Source organism: Vombatus ursinus, unplaced genomic scaffold (genome assembly GCF_900497805.2).
Source record: "Vombatus ursinus unplaced genomic scaffold, bare-nosed wombat genome assembly UNPS02010769.1, whole genome shotgun sequence".
Taxonomy (NCBI): domain Eukaryota; kingdom Metazoa; phylum Chordata; class Mammalia; order Diprotodontia; family Vombatidae; genus Vombatus; species Vombatus ursinus.
This window is the reverse complement of record NW_020950547.1, coordinates 3,363,545-3,385,870: the sequence shown is the minus strand read 5'-3', so window position 1 is coordinate 3,385,870 and position 22,326 is coordinate 3,363,545. Positions and strand designations below refer to the sequence as shown.

General features: G+C 40.9%; 1 protein-coding gene across 2 annotated transcripts; it reads right to left on the bottom strand.

Moving 5' to 3' along the window:
• Window positions 1–1,358: 1,358 nt before the first annotated feature.
• On the bottom strand, window positions 1,359–12,460 carry RDH16 (retinol dehydrogenase 16). 2 transcript variants are annotated; one of them, XM_027854923.1, is made up of 5 exons: window positions 12,324–12,460; window positions 10,643–10,957; window positions 4,083–4,341; window positions 3,318–3,481; window positions 1,359–1,858 (listed from the first exon to the last, which is right to left on the bottom strand). In XM_027854923.1, exons 2-5 carry the CDS (start codon window positions 10,953–10,955, stop codon window positions 1,641–1,643), a joined length of 954 nt encoding a protein of 317 aa, XP_027710724.1. In that variant the 5' UTR covers window positions 10,956–10,957; window positions 12,324–12,460; the 3' UTR covers window positions 1,359–1,640. The 2 variants fall into 2 exon arrangements, with proteins under 2 accessions (XP_027710724.1, XP_027710725.1); XM_027854924.1 differs by lacking the exon at window positions 12,324–12,460 and adding an exon at window positions 11,346–11,532.
• Between the last annotated feature and the right edge of the window lie 9,866 nt (window positions 12,461–22,326).

The window sequence follows — 22,326 nt, the reverse complement described above, 5'->3', positions numbered from 1 at the left end:
CTCATGGCCACATGTGGCCCTCTAGGTCCTCAAGGGTGGCCCTTTTATGTGTGTAAAGTTTGGATTCAGTCAAAGGGATGCACTTGAGGATCTAGAGGGCCACACGTGGCCTTGAGGCCACAGGTTCCCTACTCCTGCTGTAGTTGGAGAGATATCCATCAAGGGAGGCAGATGATTAGACTGTTCAAAGTTCTCCCTCAAGGTTCAAATCTCTAGGCAGTTGTTGGGGCCTGGGTCTGGTCCAGTCTCTGCCAGGACTGGGAAAGGCCTGGAGCAGAAGAAGAAATTCTGGAGGTAGGTGGACTGAATATGAATGAGCTCTTCACTGCTTGGGGGAGGTGATAGAATCACCATTTTCTTGGTGGTGGGGGTGGGCCTGGGCTAATCTCCATGAATAAATCCAGTCTGTCTGAATTCAAGGTTATAGGGGTCCCTAAGCCATGCGCTAAATAGTATCAGTAAAAAAATGCTTTGCAAACCTTAAAGAATAATACCAATTCTGACATCTATGTCATAAAGAGTCAGCCACCACTGAAAAACAACTGAACAACAAAACAACACGGGACACTCAGTTCGAGATGTCTAATCGATTCTGAGGTTTGGAACCTGGGTGGTGGTGGTGGTGGTGGTGGTGGTGGTGGTGGTGGTGGTGGTGGTGCGATCACAGATAGGGAAGTTCCAATCAATCAGCCAATCACTCAACATTTATTAAACATCTACTATGTGCAAGGCACTGCATTAAGTTCAGCGATCTGGCTTCAGGGAGAAGCAAGGTGATTTGTTCCCTTTTAGATATACTGAATTTGAGATGCCAGTGGACCATCCTGTGAATTGGTAATGTGAGAAATCAGAGCTGGTCACTGAGGATTGTGAGTCAGCTGTACAGAGATGACAACAGCCCCTCCGAGAAGATGAGGTCCCCAAGGGAGAGAGTGGAGAAAGAGAAGGAAAAAGAGACAACGCTTTCTTCATGGGAAGGACCAACAGAGGCAGGCATCGGTCTGTTCTAGGTAGGTCATCCCAACCTGCTGGGCCAAAGCTTCTCTGGAAACTTGTGGTTTCTCTTCTGGGTACATCCATTGGCTTTCTTCCTCGCTGTGATTCCACAACAATCATTCTGCCTTATTTCACTGTTGTTTGTGTCTTTACCTTTTCATTCCACTAAGCTCCTTAAGGCTGCTAGATGGCTCAGTGGATCAAGTGCTGGGCTTTGAGTCAGGAAGACCTGAATTCAAATCCAGCCTTAGACACTTGTGAGTTGTGTGGTCCTGCGCAAATCATCTAACCTCAGCTTCCTCATCTGTAAAATGGGGATACTAATAGAATCTACCTCCCAGGGTTGTTGTGAGGATCAAATGAGATAATGTTTGTATTTTGCAAACCTTAGAGTGCTATATAAATGCTACTTTATTATTATTATTATTATTATTACTGAGGGTAGGAATAAGGTCTTACTCATATTCAGATTCCCACAGAACCTTGTACATAATAGGTGCCCAATGAATGTTTACTGGATTTGATTCTCTCCAGGCCCCTTCTCTGCTCTATGTTCTGTCTCCACCGTACACCAAATTCCTTACTATATGAACTGCTTTTTGTCTTGCCTTATCATTTGCTACTCCTTCCCTCTCCCAATGGGATCATATGGCATAGGCAGGTTTGGGAAAGTTCCACAAAAAAAGGGTATCTACTAGTCTAGTGGGCAAATAGGACATGGGAATAAAAAACAACTTGGCATCCCAGCCACATGAGTAACGGGTACGTGGATGACAAGAGGTCAAGGCATGCTCCATGCAGTTGGTCACCAAGGAGAGGTCTGACTGGCAGTGCTCTTCCATTTTGTGAGTAGACTGCATAACTGTGGGAGTAGGGTAACGAAAGGCACAAGGTTAACTCTGTTTGGATCATACCAAACCGCACTCTCTGCCCTACCCCTATCTCTGCTGCAGCATGACCTTTGCGGTAAGGTAGCAAAGGCCTAGTAGTTCTTTGGGTTGGCAGAGGTCACCCCCAAGGCCATCCCCTCCCCCAACCCAAGCTCAGAAATGAACCCTGAATCCTCCAGAGTCCAGGGATGGGGAAACCTACAGCCTTGAGGCCAGATGTGGCCCTCTAGGTCCTCAAGTGCGGCCCTCTGGATTCAGCCTATTTACCTACAAGACCATTCACCTACAAGACACGTTCTATGCATCTCATGTTCAGCTCCTTTGTGCAACCACAGAGAACAGGAAAGGAGCTCTGGAGTCGAGGGTTTGGTTTTGGTTTTTGTCTTTGTATTCTCAGGGCTTAGTCAGTCAATAAACATTTATTAAGCACCTAATATATGCTACATACTGTGCTAAGCACTGGGGATACAAACAATGGTAAAAGACAGTCCCTGATCTTAAGGAGTTCACAATCACAATCCAGAGGCAGCTGGTGGCATAGTGGATAAAGCAATGGGCCTAGAGCAGAGATGGAGAACCTGTGGCCTCCAGGCCACATGTGGCCCTCTAGGTCCTCAAATATGGCCCTTTGACTAAATCCAAACTTATTTGTTCTGTGAAGTCTGAATTCAACCCCTGGCCTAGAGTCAGGAAATCTGGGGTTCAAATTTGGTCTCAGACACTTACTAGCTATGCAAGCCTGGGCTAGTTACTTAACCTCTGTTTGCCTCAGTCTCCCCAACTGTAAAATGAAAATTCCAATAGCACCCACTCCCAGCATCATTGTGAGGAATCAAATGGGATAATAATGATAAAGTACTTAGCACAGCACCTGGCACATGGTAAATGATATATAAATGTTAGCTATTAGCTATTACTTTGCAGGGCTGTTGTGAGGATCAAATATTTATACAAACAAAAAACTTCTTAGTGCAGAGCTGGTAAATAGTAGGTGCTATATAAATGCTTATTCCCTTCTCTGCTCCCCTTGGTACAGTCCCTGGCACACAGTAGGTGCTTAATAAATTCTTGTTGACTAATTGAGGCAGTTCTGTGTGATATACAAGAGGTCAGGAGTCCTATATTCTAATACTAGCTCTGTCCCTAATTAGTAGTGTGACCTTGGGAGAGTCACCTAATCTCTTAGGGCCTCAATTTCCCCATCTGTAAAACTGATGGGGTTGGATTCCATGGTTTCTAAGATGCCTCTGATATTCCCAATTTAGGTCCCCCTGTCTTATTTCTTCTGACTTCATCTGGCTCAGTTCCTTTGGACCCTGAGTACATGGGGCTTATTGGCATGGAGGAGGGTAATGTCTGATTCAGATCGGAGCTCTCCCTCTGCCCCTCCTCCAACTAGACCAGGGGAGTTAATGGGAGGGGACAACTCACAGGCTTCCAAGAACTTTTGGCCATAGCTTTGCCTGACTTCAGGGTCCATTCGATCCCACAACTCTTGGTAGCTCTGGCAAAAAAGCTCCTTGTTGGTGATGTTGGTCTTGAAGAAACCAGGCTCAATCATGGCAATCTTCACTCCAAAGCAGTAGAGTTCCCGCCTATGGTAAAGACAGAACAGAAGCACAACAAAGCTGGGCCTGGGAGAAGAGGCTGGGAGTTGGGCAATCAAGAGAGAGCCTTGTACAGAACAGGAAGGGATGGGACGGAGCAGAAGTTAAGGGAGAACATAACACAATAATGCCCTTTCCCTGCCCTACATAGCCCATGGGTGCTCCAAGCTCTTTTGCATACATGATCTTTCTAGGTTTCTCACCACAGCCCTTGGAGGGGTATGTGAGCCTGGGCTAGTCACAACCTGCCAGAGCATCATCTGTAAAATGAGGGCAATAATACTTGTGATGCCTACCTTACAGGGCTGTTATGAGGAAAGTACTTCGAAAATCTTAAAGACATAAAAGTATAATCATTAACATTATTGTTATTTTTATGGAGACAGGCAGGAAAAAGCAGCTGGAGGGTAACTAGGATAAAAGGGACGGTACAAGGGCTTGGGGTGGAATCATGGAGGAGGAAGTGATAAAGACGTGTTAACTGTAACCTCAACAGGCCACATAGACCAGTTAACACCAGCCTGGGAGGTGGCGAGATTCTTCATGAATGTTAAAAGTGGGAGAACGGGCCCGAGGGTGATCCCATTACCTGAGACTGTCAGAGAATGCCTCCACACCATACTTAGAAATGCAGTAGCCACCACCAAAGAGAGACAGCCGGCCCATGACACTGGAGACGTTGATGATCCTGCCCTCGGCCTTCTTCACCAGGGACAGCAGACTCAGTGTCACTTCAATCAGTCCAATGAGATTCACATTGATCACTTTCAGGAAATCCTCTTTGTTCAGCCATTCGTGGGGGGCAGAGGGCAAGGAGATGCCTGCATTATTCACAAGGCCCCAGAGACCTGGGAAGAGTGGAAAGTTCTAAGTAGGGCTCTACTGAGGTTTCAGCAAGTATGGTCACCGTCTTGATGTAAATTCAATTCCGTTCACATTTATCGAGTGCCTATCATCGGCATTTTTAGGTACTTAGTGGGAGTAGACAGTTCACTCACGTTCTAGGAGCTTACACTGTAGGCAGGAAAGACAAAACTTGAAATCATAAGCCTGAAAGAATCCTTAGGGATCATCATCTGTAACTGCCTCATTTTGCAGACAAGGAAATTGAGACCCAGAGAAGTATACAGACTTGTCCATGGTCACATAACTGGTTGGTTGCCTCCTCTTCAACATGCTTCCACAGAAAATAGTTCTGAGGCAAGTATGTGGTCGTACGGAATGGGATCTACTCAGAAGTACTGTGGAAATTCGGAAGCAAGGACAAGGTCATGAAGGGGAGGAGTTAACTAGAGGAGACTCCACAGAGAAGGTGAGTCTATTGAGGTCCTGATTGAGGGTCAGGATTCATTTGTTAGAGGAGCAGATGGGCACAGCATGAGTGACCAGAGAAACAAGTGGATCACATTCGGGTTAGGTTTGAAGGAGAACACTAACCCCAGGGCTGTACACTTCTAAAAGGTGGGAGTTAAGTAAGAGGGACTGATTGGGATTAGTGAGCAAATTAGTTTTACGCATAAATCTGACTTTTCGCTTCCTAGGATGCCTCTAAACTCTCTTCCCTAGCCTGGTCAGGCCCTCCTAAATTTATTGCACTTCATGATCAATACAGTTCCAGAGAAGAGATGAGGGACTATATTTCCCTCCTCTCAGTAGAGAGGTGGTAGAGGAGGAATACAGAATGTCACTCATACTCTCTGACATGGTTGCTATGTCAGCTGCTTTTGCTTAATTTTTTGTTGTCTTTGTTACAAGGGAGGGTTCTCTATTGTGCTATAAGAAATGATGTACTTGGGAAAGCTAGGTGGCACAGTGGATAGCGCTCCATCCTTGGAGTTAAGAGGACCTGAGTTCGAATCCGACCTCAGATACTTGACATTTCCTAGCTGTGTAACCCTGGGCAAGTCACTTAATCCCGACTGCCTCACCAAAAAGCAAAAAAATGATGAACTCGATGATTTTAGAAAAACATGGAAAAGACTTGCAAGAAATAATGAAGGGCAAAACGAGCAGAACCAAGTGTATACAGTAAGAGCAATATTGTTTTAAGAATGACTTTGAGTGAATAAATTATTTTGACTATTATAAATACCCAAACTAACTATAAAGGATATACGAAGAAAGATGCTATTTGCATCCAGAAAAAGAACCAATAGATAGAAGTATATATAGAACAGTTTTTTATATATGTATATTATATATATATATATATATTTGTGTCTAATGTTAGTCACCTCTAGGGTGGGGGGGAGGGAAGAAAAATAGGAAATAAAAGAAATTTATATCATAATTTTGTTGTATATTTGAAAGAAATAGCAAGTTGTGAATAGTAGATTTGCAGTTTCATGTGCAATCATCTTTTTATTGTACTATGTTATAGAAATGCTTGTTTTATTACATAAATTAAAAATTAAACTAATTCTTTTAAAAAAGGGAGGGTTCTGCACTTATGGGGTGCTATATTGGGAAATGACTGGTATTAGAAAAGAGATTTCAAAAAGCCTTTTTTTAGAACAAATACATAATTATTTAATAAAAAAGCATTAGGCGGCCTCCTCTCTTCTGCCCCACACAGGATCCTCTAAATATGACACAATAGAAAGAGAGGCCATATAACAGAGTACAGCACTTGAAGAGTTGTGTCCCAACCCCATCTCTGACACTTTCTAGCTGTGTGACCTTGGATAAGTCACTTAAAATCTCCAGGTCTCTTTTTCCTCATCTGTAAAATAAAGGGTTAGGACTTCTCTTTCTCTAATCTTCAGCCTCTCCAGACTGCTTTCAAACAGTCTCTTCCATCCTTTAAAACACACACACACACACACACACACACACACACACACACACATACACACACTCCTTAACTATATCTCTCCTTTTTTCATCCAAACTCCTAGAAAAAGACGTCTATACTCATGGACTCCACTTCCGCTCTCAAACACTACTCAACCCTTTGCAAGTTAGATTCGTATCTTATCACTCAACTGAAATTTCTCTCTCCAAAGCTACCGGTAGTCTCTAATTGCCAAATCCATTGGTCTTTTCTCAGCCCCCATTCTGCTTGTCCTCTCTGCATCATTGGATACTGTTGACCTAGCATCATTGTTTCCTCCTACTACACAGAGTCTCCTCCCAGGGTGTTTCCTTTGTTGATCCATCATCCATGTCATTCTCCCTGATTGTGACTGTACCCCAAGGCTCTGTCTTGGGCCCTCCTCTCTTCTTTTCTTTCTCTCTCTCCTCTCTTTTCTCCCTCATCTCCTCCTCTTTCCCTCCCTCTTCTTAAAAATTCAAATGAAAGTATTTAAGAAGTAAATAGTTCTTCAGTCTAAACTCCTTCCAGACTCACTTGAAGGAAGGAAACTTTATCAGTAAGTAACCCAACTTCATCCTTTCTTATAGCACAATAGTATTCGATCACATTCACATGCCATAACTTGTTCAGCGCTTCCCCAATTGGGGGGTTCCCTTCAGATTACAATTCTTTGCTGCCTCAAAAAGAGCTGCTCTAAATGTTTTTTGTAAATTCTTATTTTGTTTTGCTTAGGACTAATCCCTCTCTTAATCTATTCTCCCTCCCCTTCTCTCTTTTCCCTCTTATTTCTCTGTTGAGTAAAATATATTTCTGTACCCAATTCTGTGTGTGTGTGTGTGTATTCTTCCCTTATTTGACTAGTTCAGATGAATGGAGGTTCAATGGTGACCTGTTCCCACCACCTCTCCCTCCTTGACTTTTATTTACTTATATATGTGAGATGATTATATGAGATGATTTTCCCCAAATTTCCTTTCTGTTCCCCCACCCCCAACCAGTGGACTCCTCTTTGCCTCTCTTTTAATTCTTCTTCTTAAGATCATTCAAACATAACAGAACCACTCCCAAGTCTTTTGTCTACTTAGACCCCCTCTATGACCCCTAGTAATGATAAGGCCAAAGGTATTCTTTAAAGATGAAATGACTATCTATTGGCTGAAGTAGAATATTAAACTGTATCTTCTCATGAAATTGTTCTTGTTCAAGATGCCTATAAATGTCATTTCAAAATATCTTGTATTAGAGACATGTCCAAGGGCATGAGGAGAGACTGTCAATTTAGATCTCTCTCTCTCTCTCCCTCACACACAGACAATGCTTAAATTTAGAATAATGACAAATTAATAAAAAATTAGCAGCCTTGTGCCTAAAACTCAGAGTGTAGTGTTAATATTCAATAAATTGGATATCCCAGAGGAGTCTCAAACTCATTATGTCCAAAACAAAACTCCTTTCCTCCAAACCTGCCGCTCTTCTGAACTTTTTCCCATTTTGAGATAACTTCCTCGTCATCTTGGACTCTTCACTCTCTCTTCATTGCACATATTTTTTTTCTTTTTTTTTCTTTCAGGCAATTGGGGTTAAGTGACTTGCCCAGGGTCACACAGCTAGTAAGTGTAAAGTGTTTGGTCTGGGGCCCGATTTGAACTCAGGTCTTCCTGACTTCAGGGCTGGTGCGCTATCCACTCTGCCACCTAGCTGCCCCAGCACATATTTTTTCTTAAGGACCATGCCTTAAACCCAAATCACTCTGGTTCTCATTGATTGGCCAACAATAGGTTCCAGGCCAAGCCCCACGTGGTCATTGTTTGGGCCCTGATTGGCTCAGAGTGAATGTAAATAGCAATTGTTTCTGTTTTGCCTGGAAACCCTAAAGGTCTTCCCCCAGATTAATAATTTTTTTTGACTAGGTAAAAAAAGGCCATTCTCTGCCTCATTTCTTATCTAGTCTTAATCACTGAATGGGCCTTGCCTCAGTCAAACTGAGACCTGTTAAAGACCTTAGCTTAAAAAGGCCAAGGTCTCCTACTACATCCAGGGCCATCTCCAGTCATTCTGATCTATATGTTGCCACTGACCCCAGATGGCTCAGGAGGAGAAAGTGAGGCTGGTGATTTTGCACAGCCCTTCCTCACTTAAATCCAATTCACTTGCATGTCATAGCATCACCTCCTTGATGTCATAGTCCTTTTTGAGAATGAAGGACAAATAACAACAATATACGCAACTAGTTACCAAATCTTGCCATTTCTGTCTTCACAACATTTCTCACCTCCAACTTCTTCTCTCTCTCTACTTACACAGTTACCATCTTAGCTCATGCCCTCATCTCACCCATACTATTGCAGTGGCCTCCTCAGTGGTATCCTTGCCTTGTCTCTCCCCACCATAGTCCACACATAATCAGGGTACAAAAGCAGAAGTCTATACAAACAAGGAGGAATGCACTTGAACCTTCCTCTTATCTGAACTGGTCAAAGAAGGGAAGAATACACACACACTTACAGAGTTGGGTATAGAAATAGATTTCATTCAACAGGGAAATAAGAGGGAAATGGGAGAAGGAGAAAGGGGAATTAGAGGGAAGGCAGATTAAGAGACAGATTAGTCCTAAGCAAAACAACTCTAAGAAATTAAAAAATTATATTTATAGCAGCTTTTTTTCTGAGACAGAAAATAATTGAATCTGAAGGGGCACCCACCAATTGGGAAAGGCATAACAAGCTATGGTATGTACATGTGATAGAATACGCTTGTACTGTAGGAAATGACAAAAGGAATGGTTTCAGACAAACCTCAAAAGACTCGTGTGAACTCACACACAGTGAAGGGAGCAGAACCAGAACAAGTTTGTAACCGTGACAACATTATAATGACAAACAGCTTTGAAAGACTTGGGAACTCAGATCAGTTTAAGGACCAATCATGACTCCGGAGGACTAAGATGAAACATGCTACCCATCTCCTGATAAAGGAATGAAGATTATTGTTGTTGAGATGTATGTAAAGGCTTACTGTTGGAGGACAGTGGTTGTGTTAACTGCCTTCCCTGTCCCCTACCCCATACCCACCACCACCCACCATTCTGAGTTGGCTGAAAGGGAAGATGCTGGGGTACAGAAGTGTATCTCATTCATCCAATATTTGATATGGAAGGGACAATTTACAGGGAGCAAGGGGATGACCGGGGAAAGGAACTATTTAAGATTGGTCAGGGAAGGAATCCTTGAAGGAAGTTTGTCCATATTTGTTGGCTTTACATATCTGTATATATCTGTTGTCTCTCCCATTAGATTGTAAGTTCCTTGGAGGTACACTTGTGACAGAAGAACAATTTTCTGTAGGAGCAGAGTATCAAAAAAGACCAACCATCAGTGTAAATGCAAGCTTCTAAGGGCTAGGTTCAAAAAAGAAACAGGCCCAAGCTAGGGTTAAACAGTAGGCACTCAAGCATTTGCCAGATGTCAAATTTACATAAGATACTATCAATTCAAGAGCTGGCTTAATGTGACCTGGTTTTCTGTTCTTTGACTTGTTACCACTGCCCAAATTCAGGAGTAACTTGAATTTTCTGCACTTTCGAATTTCTAAAAGCGAATAAATACAGAAAGTAAAGTGAAAATCCAGAACATACTGGAAATCATCCCAGTTATCTGAATAGGGTCCATCTCTTGGATATGTTTTCTCCTTTCCTCTGCTACCACTTCTAGCTCAAAAACATCCTCTTTTACGTAAACTATCAAAATAGCCTCAAAAAGAAGCCTCCCTTTGATCTTTCCCTCCCCAAAGCAATGTGTTACTCGTCTGCTTAAAAATCTTCAGTGGCTCCCCATTGCCTACAAAATAATTATAAACTGCTAATCCTGGCATTCAAGTTTCTACACAGTCTTGTCTCCCACACTTCTGCTCAACTTTTCTTGCTCACCTTGACCACTGAGAGTCTCCATTCTCATCCTACTATTTCCATTCATCTGCTCAACTCATACCACTGCTCCCCCATCCATACCTGAAATGGACTCCCTCCTTCCCCACGTCTGCCTGTTGAAATCTTTCCTTCTCTATGAAGACTCATGTGGCTACCCTAGCTAAAAATGATTGCGGCCTCTTAAAAATTTCCCACAGAGATTTTGATTCTCTACTCTGAACATATCTTATTGTCCTTTATATTATAAATTATTTGAATACACATAATCTCCATATGATACTGTAAAAGTTCATTAAAAGAAAAAAATCTTATTTTCCTAGTACAGTACTTTGCATGCAGTAGGTGCTTTACAACTGTCAAACTGAATTTCTTCCTAGAAACAAACTGAATGAAGAAATCTGGATTATACCTTTGTTTCCCACACGTTCCTTCACCCACTGGGCAGCTGAGGTAATGCTCTCAGTTTTGGTTACATCCAGGATCACTGTCTCTACTCTGTCTGAAGTCCCACGCCTCAGCTGCTCGGCCCCTTTCTCTGTCAGACAAGCTGCTAGCACCCTCATGCCTCGAAGGTCCAGCTGCTTGGCCAGCAGGTTCCCAAATCCAGAGTCACAGCCGGTGATAAAAACATATTTGTCTTCAAGGTTACTCACCACCTGCCTCTCCTGATACCAACGAAAGAGATTGTAAAGGCCAATGAGGCAGGCCAGGTACAGCCACATGTCTATAAGAGACAAAAAGCAGAACAGGATAGGACAGGGTCAGTGAAGCAGTCTCACATTTATCCTTCTGGGTGGCTTGGATTGTGTGCCTTGGCATGAGATACTAATGTTTCTACCAATTACGAAGCCGGCTTGTCTGGTAACACCATATCGATGTGTGACCTGATTTTCTCTTCTTTTTTCTCTACCACCGCTCAAAGCCACCACTCAAATGTCAGAAATAGAAAATTCCACCCTTCCCTCTCTCCACACACAGCAATCTCTGTTGACTGAAAACATTATTGGAAAAGAGTTGTTCTAGACCCACATGTCGCTGAAAATTCATTCCTACGACATAACCTAATGTAAGCACTGCAATATATACCAGACTTTCTGTGTAAATGTCCTTACCTGTTAGTTTGAAAATTTCTTCAGGGAAGGGACTGTATTTCTCAACTTTGAATCTCTAGTACTCTGAGGCTTGCTAAATCTTGGTTAAACGTCAACTGAATATTCAGTGGCAAGGAATGAGTATCCATTACCCAGACCCAGGGCAAAAGTACAAAGATGAACTGATGGTCCTTTACCCTTTGGGCGTTGTCTCCCTGTTCAACTTCCTATAGGCTGGTGGAACAGTGCCAATTTAAATCAGAGGGCCTTGATCTTCACCAATATCAGGTCCTTGGCTTCCTTATGTATAAAATCAATACACTGGTCTAATTCTGAGGTTCCTTCTCACTCTAAAGACTAGGATCCGATGATTCACCCCTTCCCAATTAACTCAGTCCCTTTAAACTCTCCATAGTACCACCCCTCAACAATTCTCCCTCTTTTAATCCATCAAAACTTCTGGGAGAGGGAGAGGGAAAAGGAAAAGGGAAGGAAAAAAAAGATGTGGGAGTGAAGAGGGGAGCTTTCCTGGGTTCCTCTGAGGACAAGTTTTTTACAGATGTCAAAGTGCTATATAAAATGACGCCAGCCGCTGCTGTTACTGCTCCTACTATTTTTCTCATTCTCCTCTTATATTTGTTCAAATTCAGATAGAAACAGTTGCTATTGTTGAAAAAAAAAAAGGGGATATGGAATTGGTTAAAAAAAAAAGTATTAGAAGATAACAGTGCCCCTTCCTATTTCCTGTCAGGCTAAGAAGAGGCAGCATTCGTCGGGTGTATAGGGAGAAGTTACTCAGCAGCAGCCTCAGTTTTGGCTACCAATGCTCCCTCCGTCCTCTAGTTGTACTGTGTGAAAGACAGAGGCTAAGAGGGAGAAAGGTCATTTTGTTCCACATACGAGTCCTAGGCTCATCCCTCCTCAGGCTGAGGTGGGGATCAAGGACAGGAAGGCACAGGCTAATTAATCGCCCTGACAGCCCCAGGAAAGAAACAATACCTGACTTAAAGTGTCCTGCTCTGTATCTGCAGTTCTGTCTCGAACTTCAGATCCTCCCTGAAGAGCTGAGGCCCTTCCCTCCTTCCTGGGACAATTGCCTGATCCCTGCCTTGAACTTTGGGTAGAGGGGTGGGGAAACGGAATCCAATCGATGGTTGGGAAAGAGATTTCAAAAATTGTGTGTGTGGGTCGGTAGTGAGTTCGTCATTCGAGAGAGACAGGAACTCTTGCAAAATCCCCGCATTTTAAGTTGGCCAACAGGAAGTAGGCAGAAGTTATTTTTTTTTAGTGAAAAATGTTATATTTTATTTTTTCCAATTACATGTAATAACCAACTTTAAACATTTTATTATTTATTTTAATTTTTTTCTTTTTGAATTTTGAGTTTCAAATTCTTTCCCTCCCTTCCATTTCCTCTCCCACACACTGTGGTATCACTTACACATATGAAATCATGCAAAATACGTTTTTATTATTAGTCATATTGCAAAAAAATAAAAAGCAAGAAAATTATACTTCAATTTGCACTCAGAGCTCATCACACATATGAAATCATGCAAAATATGTTTTTATTATTAGTCATATTGCAAAAAAATAAAAAGCATGAAAATTATACTTCAATTTGCACTCAGAGCTCATCAGTTCCCTCTCTGGAGGTGGAGAGAATATTTTTCATCAAGAATCCTTTGGAATTGTCTTCGATCATTGTAGTGATCAGAGTAGCCAAGCCTTTCATAACTGATCATCATTACAACGCTGCTGTTACTGGGCATAATGATCTCCTTCTCACTCCACTCTGCATAAGTTCACAAAGGTCTTGCCATGTTTTTCTGAAACCATCCAAAGCATTTCCCAAAGCACAATAGTACTCCATCACAATCACATGTCACAACTTGTTCAGTCTTTCCCCAACTGTTGAGCATCCCCTCGATTTCCAATTCTTTGCCACCACAAAAAGAGCTGCTATAAATATTTTGCATGTAGAGGTCCTTTTCCTTTTCCTTTGATCTCTTTGGGATGCAGACCTAGTAGTGGTATTGTTGGGTCAAAGGCCACAGTTTCATAGCCTTTGATCCTAGTCACAAGTTGTTTCTGAGAAAGGTTAAACCAGTTCACTACTCCACTAACAATTCATTAGTGTACCTATTTTACCTTCAAACCCTCCAGCATTTGTTATTTTGATAGGTGTGAGGTAGTACTTCAGAGTCGTTTTAATCTGCATTTCTCTAATCAATAGTCATTTAGAGTATTTTTTATTTTATTTTATTTTAGGCAATTGGGGTTAAGTGACTTGCCCAGGGTCACACATAGAGGATTTTTTCCATATGACGATTATGTAGCTTTGATTTCCTCTTCTGAAAACTGTTTGTTCATACCCTTTAACTATTTATAAATTGGGAATGGCTCTTATTTTTATAAATTTGATGCAGTTCTATACCCAGTATATATTTGAGAAATGAAGTCATCAGAGAAACTTACTGTAAAATTTTTTTATATTACTTCATTGTCTATGATACTTTTTAGTAAAATGTAGTTTCCCTTTTAATAAGAATTTAATGAGGATTGTCCCTTTTAATTAGATCTCTTTTTGTTTTTGCTTTGTCTGGGATCATGATTGCTACCCCTGATTCAGCTTCTTTTGTTCTTTATCATTTATAAAGGTTTTTAAAATTTGTTTGTTTTTATAATATTGATGTTATAATAGAAATTGTTCCCCTGTTTCTGCCTGTTAACACTCGTAACTGTTTACACAAGTTTTTCCATGTCTCTTTGAAATCATCTATTTCCCCATTTCTTACTGCATGATATTCAATAAACAGAAGCGATTAGCTGGCACAGTGTAGAGTGTTGGGCCTGGAGTCAGGAAGATCTTAATTCAAATCCAGCCTCAGGCACTTATTACTATGTAACTCGGGGCAAGTCACTTACCCTTAGCCTCAGTTTCCCTATCTGTAAAATGGGGATAATAATGGCACCTACCTCCCAGGGTTATTGTGAGAATTAAATGAGATGATAACTGTAAAGTGCTTAGCACAGAGCCTGGCACATAGCAAGTGCTATATAAATGTTACCTATTATTATTATTATTGTTATTAGAAGCATTTACTATGTGTCAGGCACTGTACTAAGTGTTGGGGAGAGAAGGTACCTATCACAGGAACATAATGAAGACCTGTAACTAAGGAGGGAAATGATCTGAGGAAGTGAGAGTTTCAGAGTTGATATCATCTTGCAGAATGATGAATTTCTGAAGATTGTGAAGTCCCATCAAGGTAGGAAATAATGAGGTGAATTCCCTGAAAGCCCCTTCTTAAATAGTAGAGGATTGGGGAGGAGCTCTCTCCAATCAGAACGAGGGAGGGGTTCCAGGGGCAGAGGGTGCTGAGGAGATGAGATTTGTTAATGGTTGAATATTGTGGTAATTAATGTAATGAGATGTTACTGCATCATAACAAACAATGAATTTGAACATGGTGTCTGGAGGTGAAAGGTGGTCCACTATAAGGGGTAGTATGTCCAGGTCTGAGCATCAGTTCTTAAGGATATAGGAATAAAAGGTCTTTGAGCGCCACGGGCAAGGCTAGAAGCTGAAACTGCCACAGTATATAATATCAAAAGATACTCTCAGGTAAATTACACCAAGTTGCCATTACTCAGTTTCCCCATATTGGATTCAAAAGCAAAAATTTCACAGTCATGCATCTATATTTATGTGTTCTGCATATGCACTCTGGGAGATTATTAACTTTAAAAAATGTTCTTTCTCTGTCTCTCTGTCTCTGTCTCCGTCTGCATCTCTCAGAGCTTTCTGAGTTCTGGTTCCCACCTTCAGTCTCTGCTTAGGAAAAAAAAAGGTATGCTCTTTCCTCTAACTCTCAAACCTCATGAGTAAAGAAATGACACTGAGGCACTGCAGTGTTGGAGAAATGAGCTGCCTTCCCCACATGTATTCCCTACATATATGCCTCACGACTAATGTAATTTGTGACCACTCTTCCCAAGGATGTGAGAAAGCAAATTTTAAAAATTCCCTTTTTAGTTTCTCTAGAAATATTTAGTATTATTTTTCTCTAACCTAAGACCAGTTCCAGACCTTTCCCTTTAAGAAAGGAGAAAGAACAAAATCTAAGACATTCCTTTGAAATGGAGTAAGGGTGATAACCAAACTCACTCTGGTTTCTAAGATCATCGACTCCCCACCTGAAGTCATTGGCTCCATGACCCACGCCAAGTCTTCTCTTTTGAAATTTAAGGCAAGATATTGATCGTAGGAAGAAGTCTTATGGGAAAGTAGTCCAAGAAGGAACTGAGTGAATTTTAACCCCCAAACTTCCTTCCTTTTCACTCCTTAATTCTACTGCCTAGCTTCCAACCTCATCATTCAACAGAAACTGCCCTCTCCAAAGCTACCAACGATTTCTTAATTGCCAAATGTAACGGTCTTTTTTTTTCTAATCCTTATTCTCCTTGTCCTCTCTGCAGGCTTTGACACTGCTGATATTCTCTTCTCTCTAGGCTTCCATGACACTACTCTACCCTGTCTCCTCCTACCTGTCAGACTACTCTTTCTCAGTCTCCTTTCTTGAATTTTCATCCAGGTTATGCTTGTCTTCTGGTCATATGTGAGTCAAGGGCTTATACTGCGTGATAAGAAAACTTCTGAGTCAGAATTGAGTGAGTATACCAAAAAAGGCAACCTGATCCTTTACTGCTCCCTTTTCCTTTCAGCTTTGATAGAGTCAGGGCTGCTCTAAGATGCTTTCCAGAGCTGAGAGATGCAAAAGCAGCTGCCCTGTCCTTCCTACCCCACCAATCCCTGCTTTGGCAGCTGTGTGCATCTGGCTTCCTTTGTCTTTTTGTGCTTGTTACTGTCCAGGCAGCAACCCTATAAGGATCAAAAGGTCTTGTCTGTAGCTGTGGCATTAATGATGGTATCCACCAGATTGGTAGTGATTCACTACTAGTAGTAGGAGCAGCAGCAGTAGTAGTAGAAGTAGCAGTGAGCATTTATATAGAGCCTATTATGTGCCAGCACTGTGCTAAACACTTTGATCCTCACCATAATCCTGAGAGGTGGATGCTATTATGATCTCTATTTTATAGATGAGGAAACTGAGGCAGACAGAAGTGAAGTGATTTGCCCAGGGTTACACTGCCAGTAAGTATCTGAGGCTGGATTCAAACTCAGGTCTTTCTGACTCCAGGCCCAGCACTCTACCCACTTCACCATCTAGTGGTCTCTCCATGCTGCCACTAGGGTAGAAGAGGCAGAGGCAAGAACTGAGAGACCCTGGGGAGACAGGTGGCTTCAGGGAGAGTGATCCTTTGTGGTGAAGAGCAGGAAATTTAAGGACTATAAAAGAACTCCAATCCTTGGAGCGCAGCAGAGTGCTAAGGAGGGGGAGGAGTTGCAAAGGGGCTCCACAAAAGGAGAAAAGGACTTCCAAGGGCCAGGAGTTGGGAGGCACCCCATTGCCACATGCATTCTGCCACATGACTCACTACTGTCTTGAAGTTTGTGAGCACACTCATCAACTCTGAGTGTTATTTGTGGGAGAGTGTGCCCCATGGCTTGGGGTCTGGGTACTATTTTGTAACTACTGCTTTGCACAGTGCCTGATACACAGCAGGTGCTTAATAAATGTTTATTGATTATTGATTGATTGCTGGTCGTTTTGAGTGGCTTTCTGAGTTGCTAAAACAAACAAACAAACAAAAAACTCTAAATGAGGTTACTAGCTAATCATTTAATAGAGAACAAAGGGGAGGTGGACTCAAGAGTTAATAACTCATGAGTTAGTTTTGGGGGTAGCTGTCCACAGGGTAACTTCCTCCCCCCAACCTGAAGTAGTAGTTGCCCCTCTTGGGGCCCAAACTGCCTTTGAGAGTTCAGATTGGAGGAGTGAACCCAAAGAGGGAGTTACATTAATAAAAGATGACTCCCTGGGTAAAGGTGGTGGGGTAGAGTATATAGTCAGTGAAGTGAATATGTGTTATCCATGTGAGTCCACATTGATCTATCTAGACTCAGCTTGCAAAGAAGAATGAATTGATAGCCCTAGAGAATCTTCTCCACCATCCCTTCTCCAAGGGAGACTTTGATTTCTGCCAGGAAGAGAGCAGGACACTGGAGCCATAAGGCTGGCCACTCTGTTCTCCTCAGAGGGAGAAGGTACTGGGCTAGAATTCTATGGGTGTATAAACACCCTCCTAAATATCATTAGTCTAGAGGAAATAATTTCTAGGTTCAAGTTGCTCTTTTTAACATTATCCCTTAATAGGGAAGGAAGGCCTGACTCCCTTCCCACCAAATGCTTAACCCTAACCACATGTAGGGAATAGGTTCTCTGTGGGCTGTTTCAGTGTATGTAAGAAATCCAAAAGAAACGGTGGAGTCTGGGACAGGATTAAAGAGATGGTAAAGATCCACCCCATAGGCATTTATTCAATTAGAAACAGAAACCTGAATTCTGTAAACTCGTCCATTTCTATGCTTTACTCAAGTTGCCTACCCCTTTCCTTATTTTCTTGTGAAAAGTTTTTAATCATTTCAAGCTGACTATTGATGAAAAAGCCCATCTTTATAAGAACACTTATATATTTCTATAGGTACCATATGGCTTCAAATCAAGGGATACCATGATCTCAGAGAATCAAAACTTCAAGGGACCAAAGAGCAATGGAGATATACAAGGTGGGGCTACTTGGGAATATGACCAGTTGTGATTTATGGGCACCAAGTGGCACAAAAGATGTTTTGAAGAATATGTATGAATAGACAAGGAGATGAAAACCTTAAAGTGCCATAAAAATGTTGCTATTATCATTACTATTGTTGTTATTGTGTTTCTCTGTAAAAGTTCCTTTTGAAAATTTTGAAAACTGGTGGCGGTTGAAGGGCAGGGACCCGGTTGGCTGTGGGCACTTGCAGGAGAGCAGAGTCCCTAGTTTCAGTTCTGGGGCAAAGATTGGTGGGACAGTGTGGCTGGGGGTCCTAGCTGTAGCTCAGGAGCGGAGAGGAGAGTCCAAGGTTAGGCCCCAAGACAGACCTCAGAAAATAACAGTAAGAAGGACTTGAGGCTTGGGGCATCATTCCCCATACCCTGGGACTACAACTTGATTACACTAATAGCTTCTAAAAACAAAATAAAACAAAAAATAAATAAATAAAAATGAGTAAGCAAAGGAGCAAGAACCCAACTATAGACAGTTACTATGAGGATAGAGAAGATCTGGGTTCATATTTGGAGGAAGATAACGCAGCTAAAAAAGCCCCTTCTTTTTCAATGAGAAACGTCAAATGGTCCCAAGCACAAAAAGAGTTCTGGGAAGAACTTAAAAAGGACTTTAAAAAAAATAAGAGAGATCAAGGAAAAATTAGGGAAAAAAAGAGTAATCCAAGAAAATCAAGAAAATTATGAAAAGTCAACTAAATGGAAACAGAGAATCAAAACCTTAAGGAAGAAAATAGTTCCTTGAAAACTAGAATTGGGCAAGGGGAAACTAATGGCATTCTAAGACACTAAGAAATTATAAAACAAAATCAAAAGAATGAAAAAATAGAAGAGAAAGTGAAATGTCTCATCAGAAAAACAACCAATCTGGAGAACAGATCTAGGAGAAATAAGATAAGAACGGTTGGACTACCCAAAAATTATGATTAAAAAAAGAATATTGATATAATATTACAAGAAATTATCAAGGAAAATTGCCCTGAAGTTCTAGAACAAGAAAGCAAAAGAAAAAATCCATCAATCATCACCTAGAAGAGATCCCAGGAAGAAAATTTACAGGAATATCACAGCCAAATTTCAAAGCTCCCATTTTAAGGAGAAAATATTGTATGCAACAAGGGGAAAAAATGTAAATATCATGGAGCTACAATAAGGATTACACAAGACCTAGCAGCTACTATGTTAAGGACCACACGTCTTGAAATACTGTATTTTGCAGAGCAAAAGAGCAAAGTTTCAACCAAGGGTAACTTACTCAGCAAAGTTAAATATAATCCTGAATGGAAAAAAAAAATTGGACATTTAACAAACTCAAAGACTTTTTTGGTGACAAAAACCCCAGAACTCATGGGAAAATTTGACATACAATTAAGGAAAAATTTGACATATAATATCCAGGAGAAATATAAGGTAAACATTAAAGACCAATTATAAGGGATTCAATAAGGTCAAATTGTTTACTTCATATATGTGAAAATATTAGCAGTACTCTTATGATTGTCATCATTATTTAAGTAGCTTGAAAGAAAGGCATGGGCTGAGCTGAATATAGTGGGGTGATTCTAAAAAAAATGAAGCACTGTAGGGAGAGATAAAAAGGAGTAATTATCTTATATAAATGAGGCACAAAAGGAAAAACTGATGCAGAAGAAGTTAGTGGGGGGAGGGTGGGCAGTGCTAGAACCTTATTCTCATTGAGAATAGTTTAAAGAGGGAACAACATTTATATCTAGAAGGGTACAAAAGTCTTCTAAATTCAGAAAGAAATAAGAGGGCAAGGGCATAGGGTGGGGGGAGAGGATGAGGGAGAGACTCTTAGAGGGGTGTGTAGATTAATGAATAAGAGGGCAAAGTGGCAGGTAGAAGTAAAGCAGAGGAGGGAGGAGGGATAGAGTAAATAAGGTGAGAAGGATAGTGAGGAAAAATAGGAAGAAGAAAAATACACAACAAGTAATTGGAGCTTAGAATATGAATGGGATGAATTTACCCATAAAACAGAAATGGATAGCAGATTAAAAATTAAATTCAACAATATGCTGCTTTCAAGAAATATTATAAAAATGAGAGATACACACAAAGATAAAATAAAGGGCAGGACTAGAATTTTGTATGTTAAAAAAAGGATAATAATCATGATCTCAGACAAAGTTAAAGTTAAAATAGATTTAATCAAAAATGAAAAATAGAGAAACTACACTGTGTCAGCAATATTATTCAGTATTGCTTTAGACCATTTAAAATACATAGACAGTATAAAATATCTGAGCATATACTTGCCAAAACAGATACAGGAACCATATGAATATAAACATAAATACTTTTTATACAAATAGACTCAGATCTAAATAATTGAAGTAATATTTATTGTTCATGGGTAGGTAAAACCAATACAATGTTTAAAATGACAATTTTACCTAACTCATCTACTTATTCAATGTCATATAAATTAAATAAATTATTTTACCGAGTTAGAAAAATAATAACAAAGTTCGTTTAGAAGAACAAAGGTCAGGAACTTCCAAGAAACTAGGGAAAAAAGATGTAAAGGAAGTAGATCCAGCAGTATCAGACCTTAAATTATATTATAAGGTAAGAGCATTGTAAAGCATAAAAAGGATAATTTTGATTATTTTAAATAAAAAATTTCTTGTATAAATAAAACTATACAGCCAAGAACAGCAGGAATGCAGAAAATTGAGGGAAAAAACTTTCATAAACAATCTCAGATAGGATGTGATTTTTGAGTTAGAATATTGCTGTGGTATAGGAAATGATAAGCACTGGTTGATTTAGAAAAACATGGAAAGACTAGGACTTATGAAGGAAGATGCTATATTTACCTTCAGAGAAACAGATGATAAAAGGAAATAAGAATAGTATAGTCTTGCACATATGTGTATGAGTGTATATATGTATATATGTGTATGTTTATAGATTTCTGTGTATATGTATATGTATCCATGCTTAATTGTAGCCTTCTTTAGGGTGAGGGGCAGGGGAAGAGGGTAAAAAAATAAGGTAAAAAGTGCACAACAGAGAGCAAAAGAAAACCAATAGGGAAGGAAAGAAAAGCTGGGCAGCTTTGAAAACAATGTGTAGTATTTATTATATAGGTTTTCTTGAAATGGAAATTTATTGTTTTATGTTGAATCCTCCCTTATGGTCTTTTGTGTACATGCCAATGTGTTTTTTTTTTCTTTTCTCATTTTGTATTCAAGTTTAAATTTTTAAAAAATACAAAAAAAGAAAGAAAGAAAAGAAAACTGATAGTGGTGAAGGAAACCAAAATAAAGGATAATTAGGGAGAGTGAATCAGTGCATCTCCTAGTGGCCATTCACGGTGGTGGCAGAGTATCAGAACACTGCTGCAATCTGAAAACATCCAAGGGATTGGAGCAGGAAAAGAGTAGGAAAATCCAGAAAGGACAGCTAGGATCAGCAGAAAAGTATCATCCACCTCTTACGGTTTGAATCTATCTCACAAAGGAGCAGAAAGGAGAGAGGTTCGGGGTGTTTGGAGACACCAGGGCAGAGGGACAGGGGTATGTGGTTGTGGTAGCCAGCTCAGCTGAGTGTCTCTGTGGAAGGGAAGAGTCAGAAGCGTGGCAAGGCAGTCCAATCCCCTCCCTCCCCTCCCCCACCTCCCACAGGTCATCATTTTCCTTCCCCTGGCTCTTTCCTCTGTGCTGTTAAGAGAGTTTCCAGAATAGAGAACTACCATTTCTACTACTACAATTTCTGGGAATGTGTCTGGAAGTCCCCGATCTTTACAGAAGCATATGACATAACCATATAAAATGTCAAAGAAAGGAGAGGAGTTTAGCCACGAGGATTTAGACCTGAGAAGAGGATAAGGCAAAGAGAGCAGGCTAGGTGATTGGGGACAGGATGAGGGTACATAAGGATTTGAGGCTGAGAGAGAAGACCTGAGGACATGGAATCTGTAGCAATCCTTACAGGACACTGGAGAGACCCTTATTATGTGAGTTGGAGACTGAGCATGGGAGGGACAGAATGACCTGGGGCAGCATCTTTGGTGCTCATGCATTTGGGTATCCTAATGTCAGAATTGACCCAGATTCTCTAGCCAGTGGCCATCTGCATGAATCTGAGCTATTGGTGGGGGAGAGGGGTTAGGCATCACTGTCAAACTCCTGTGTCTTTCCCCATTTCCCCTCCCATTGGGTTATGGCTCATACGTGATAGTAGAGGAGGAAGGTCTCCTTAGATAAGTCCTTTCTGTCTCTTGGGATCCTGCAGAGCCCAAG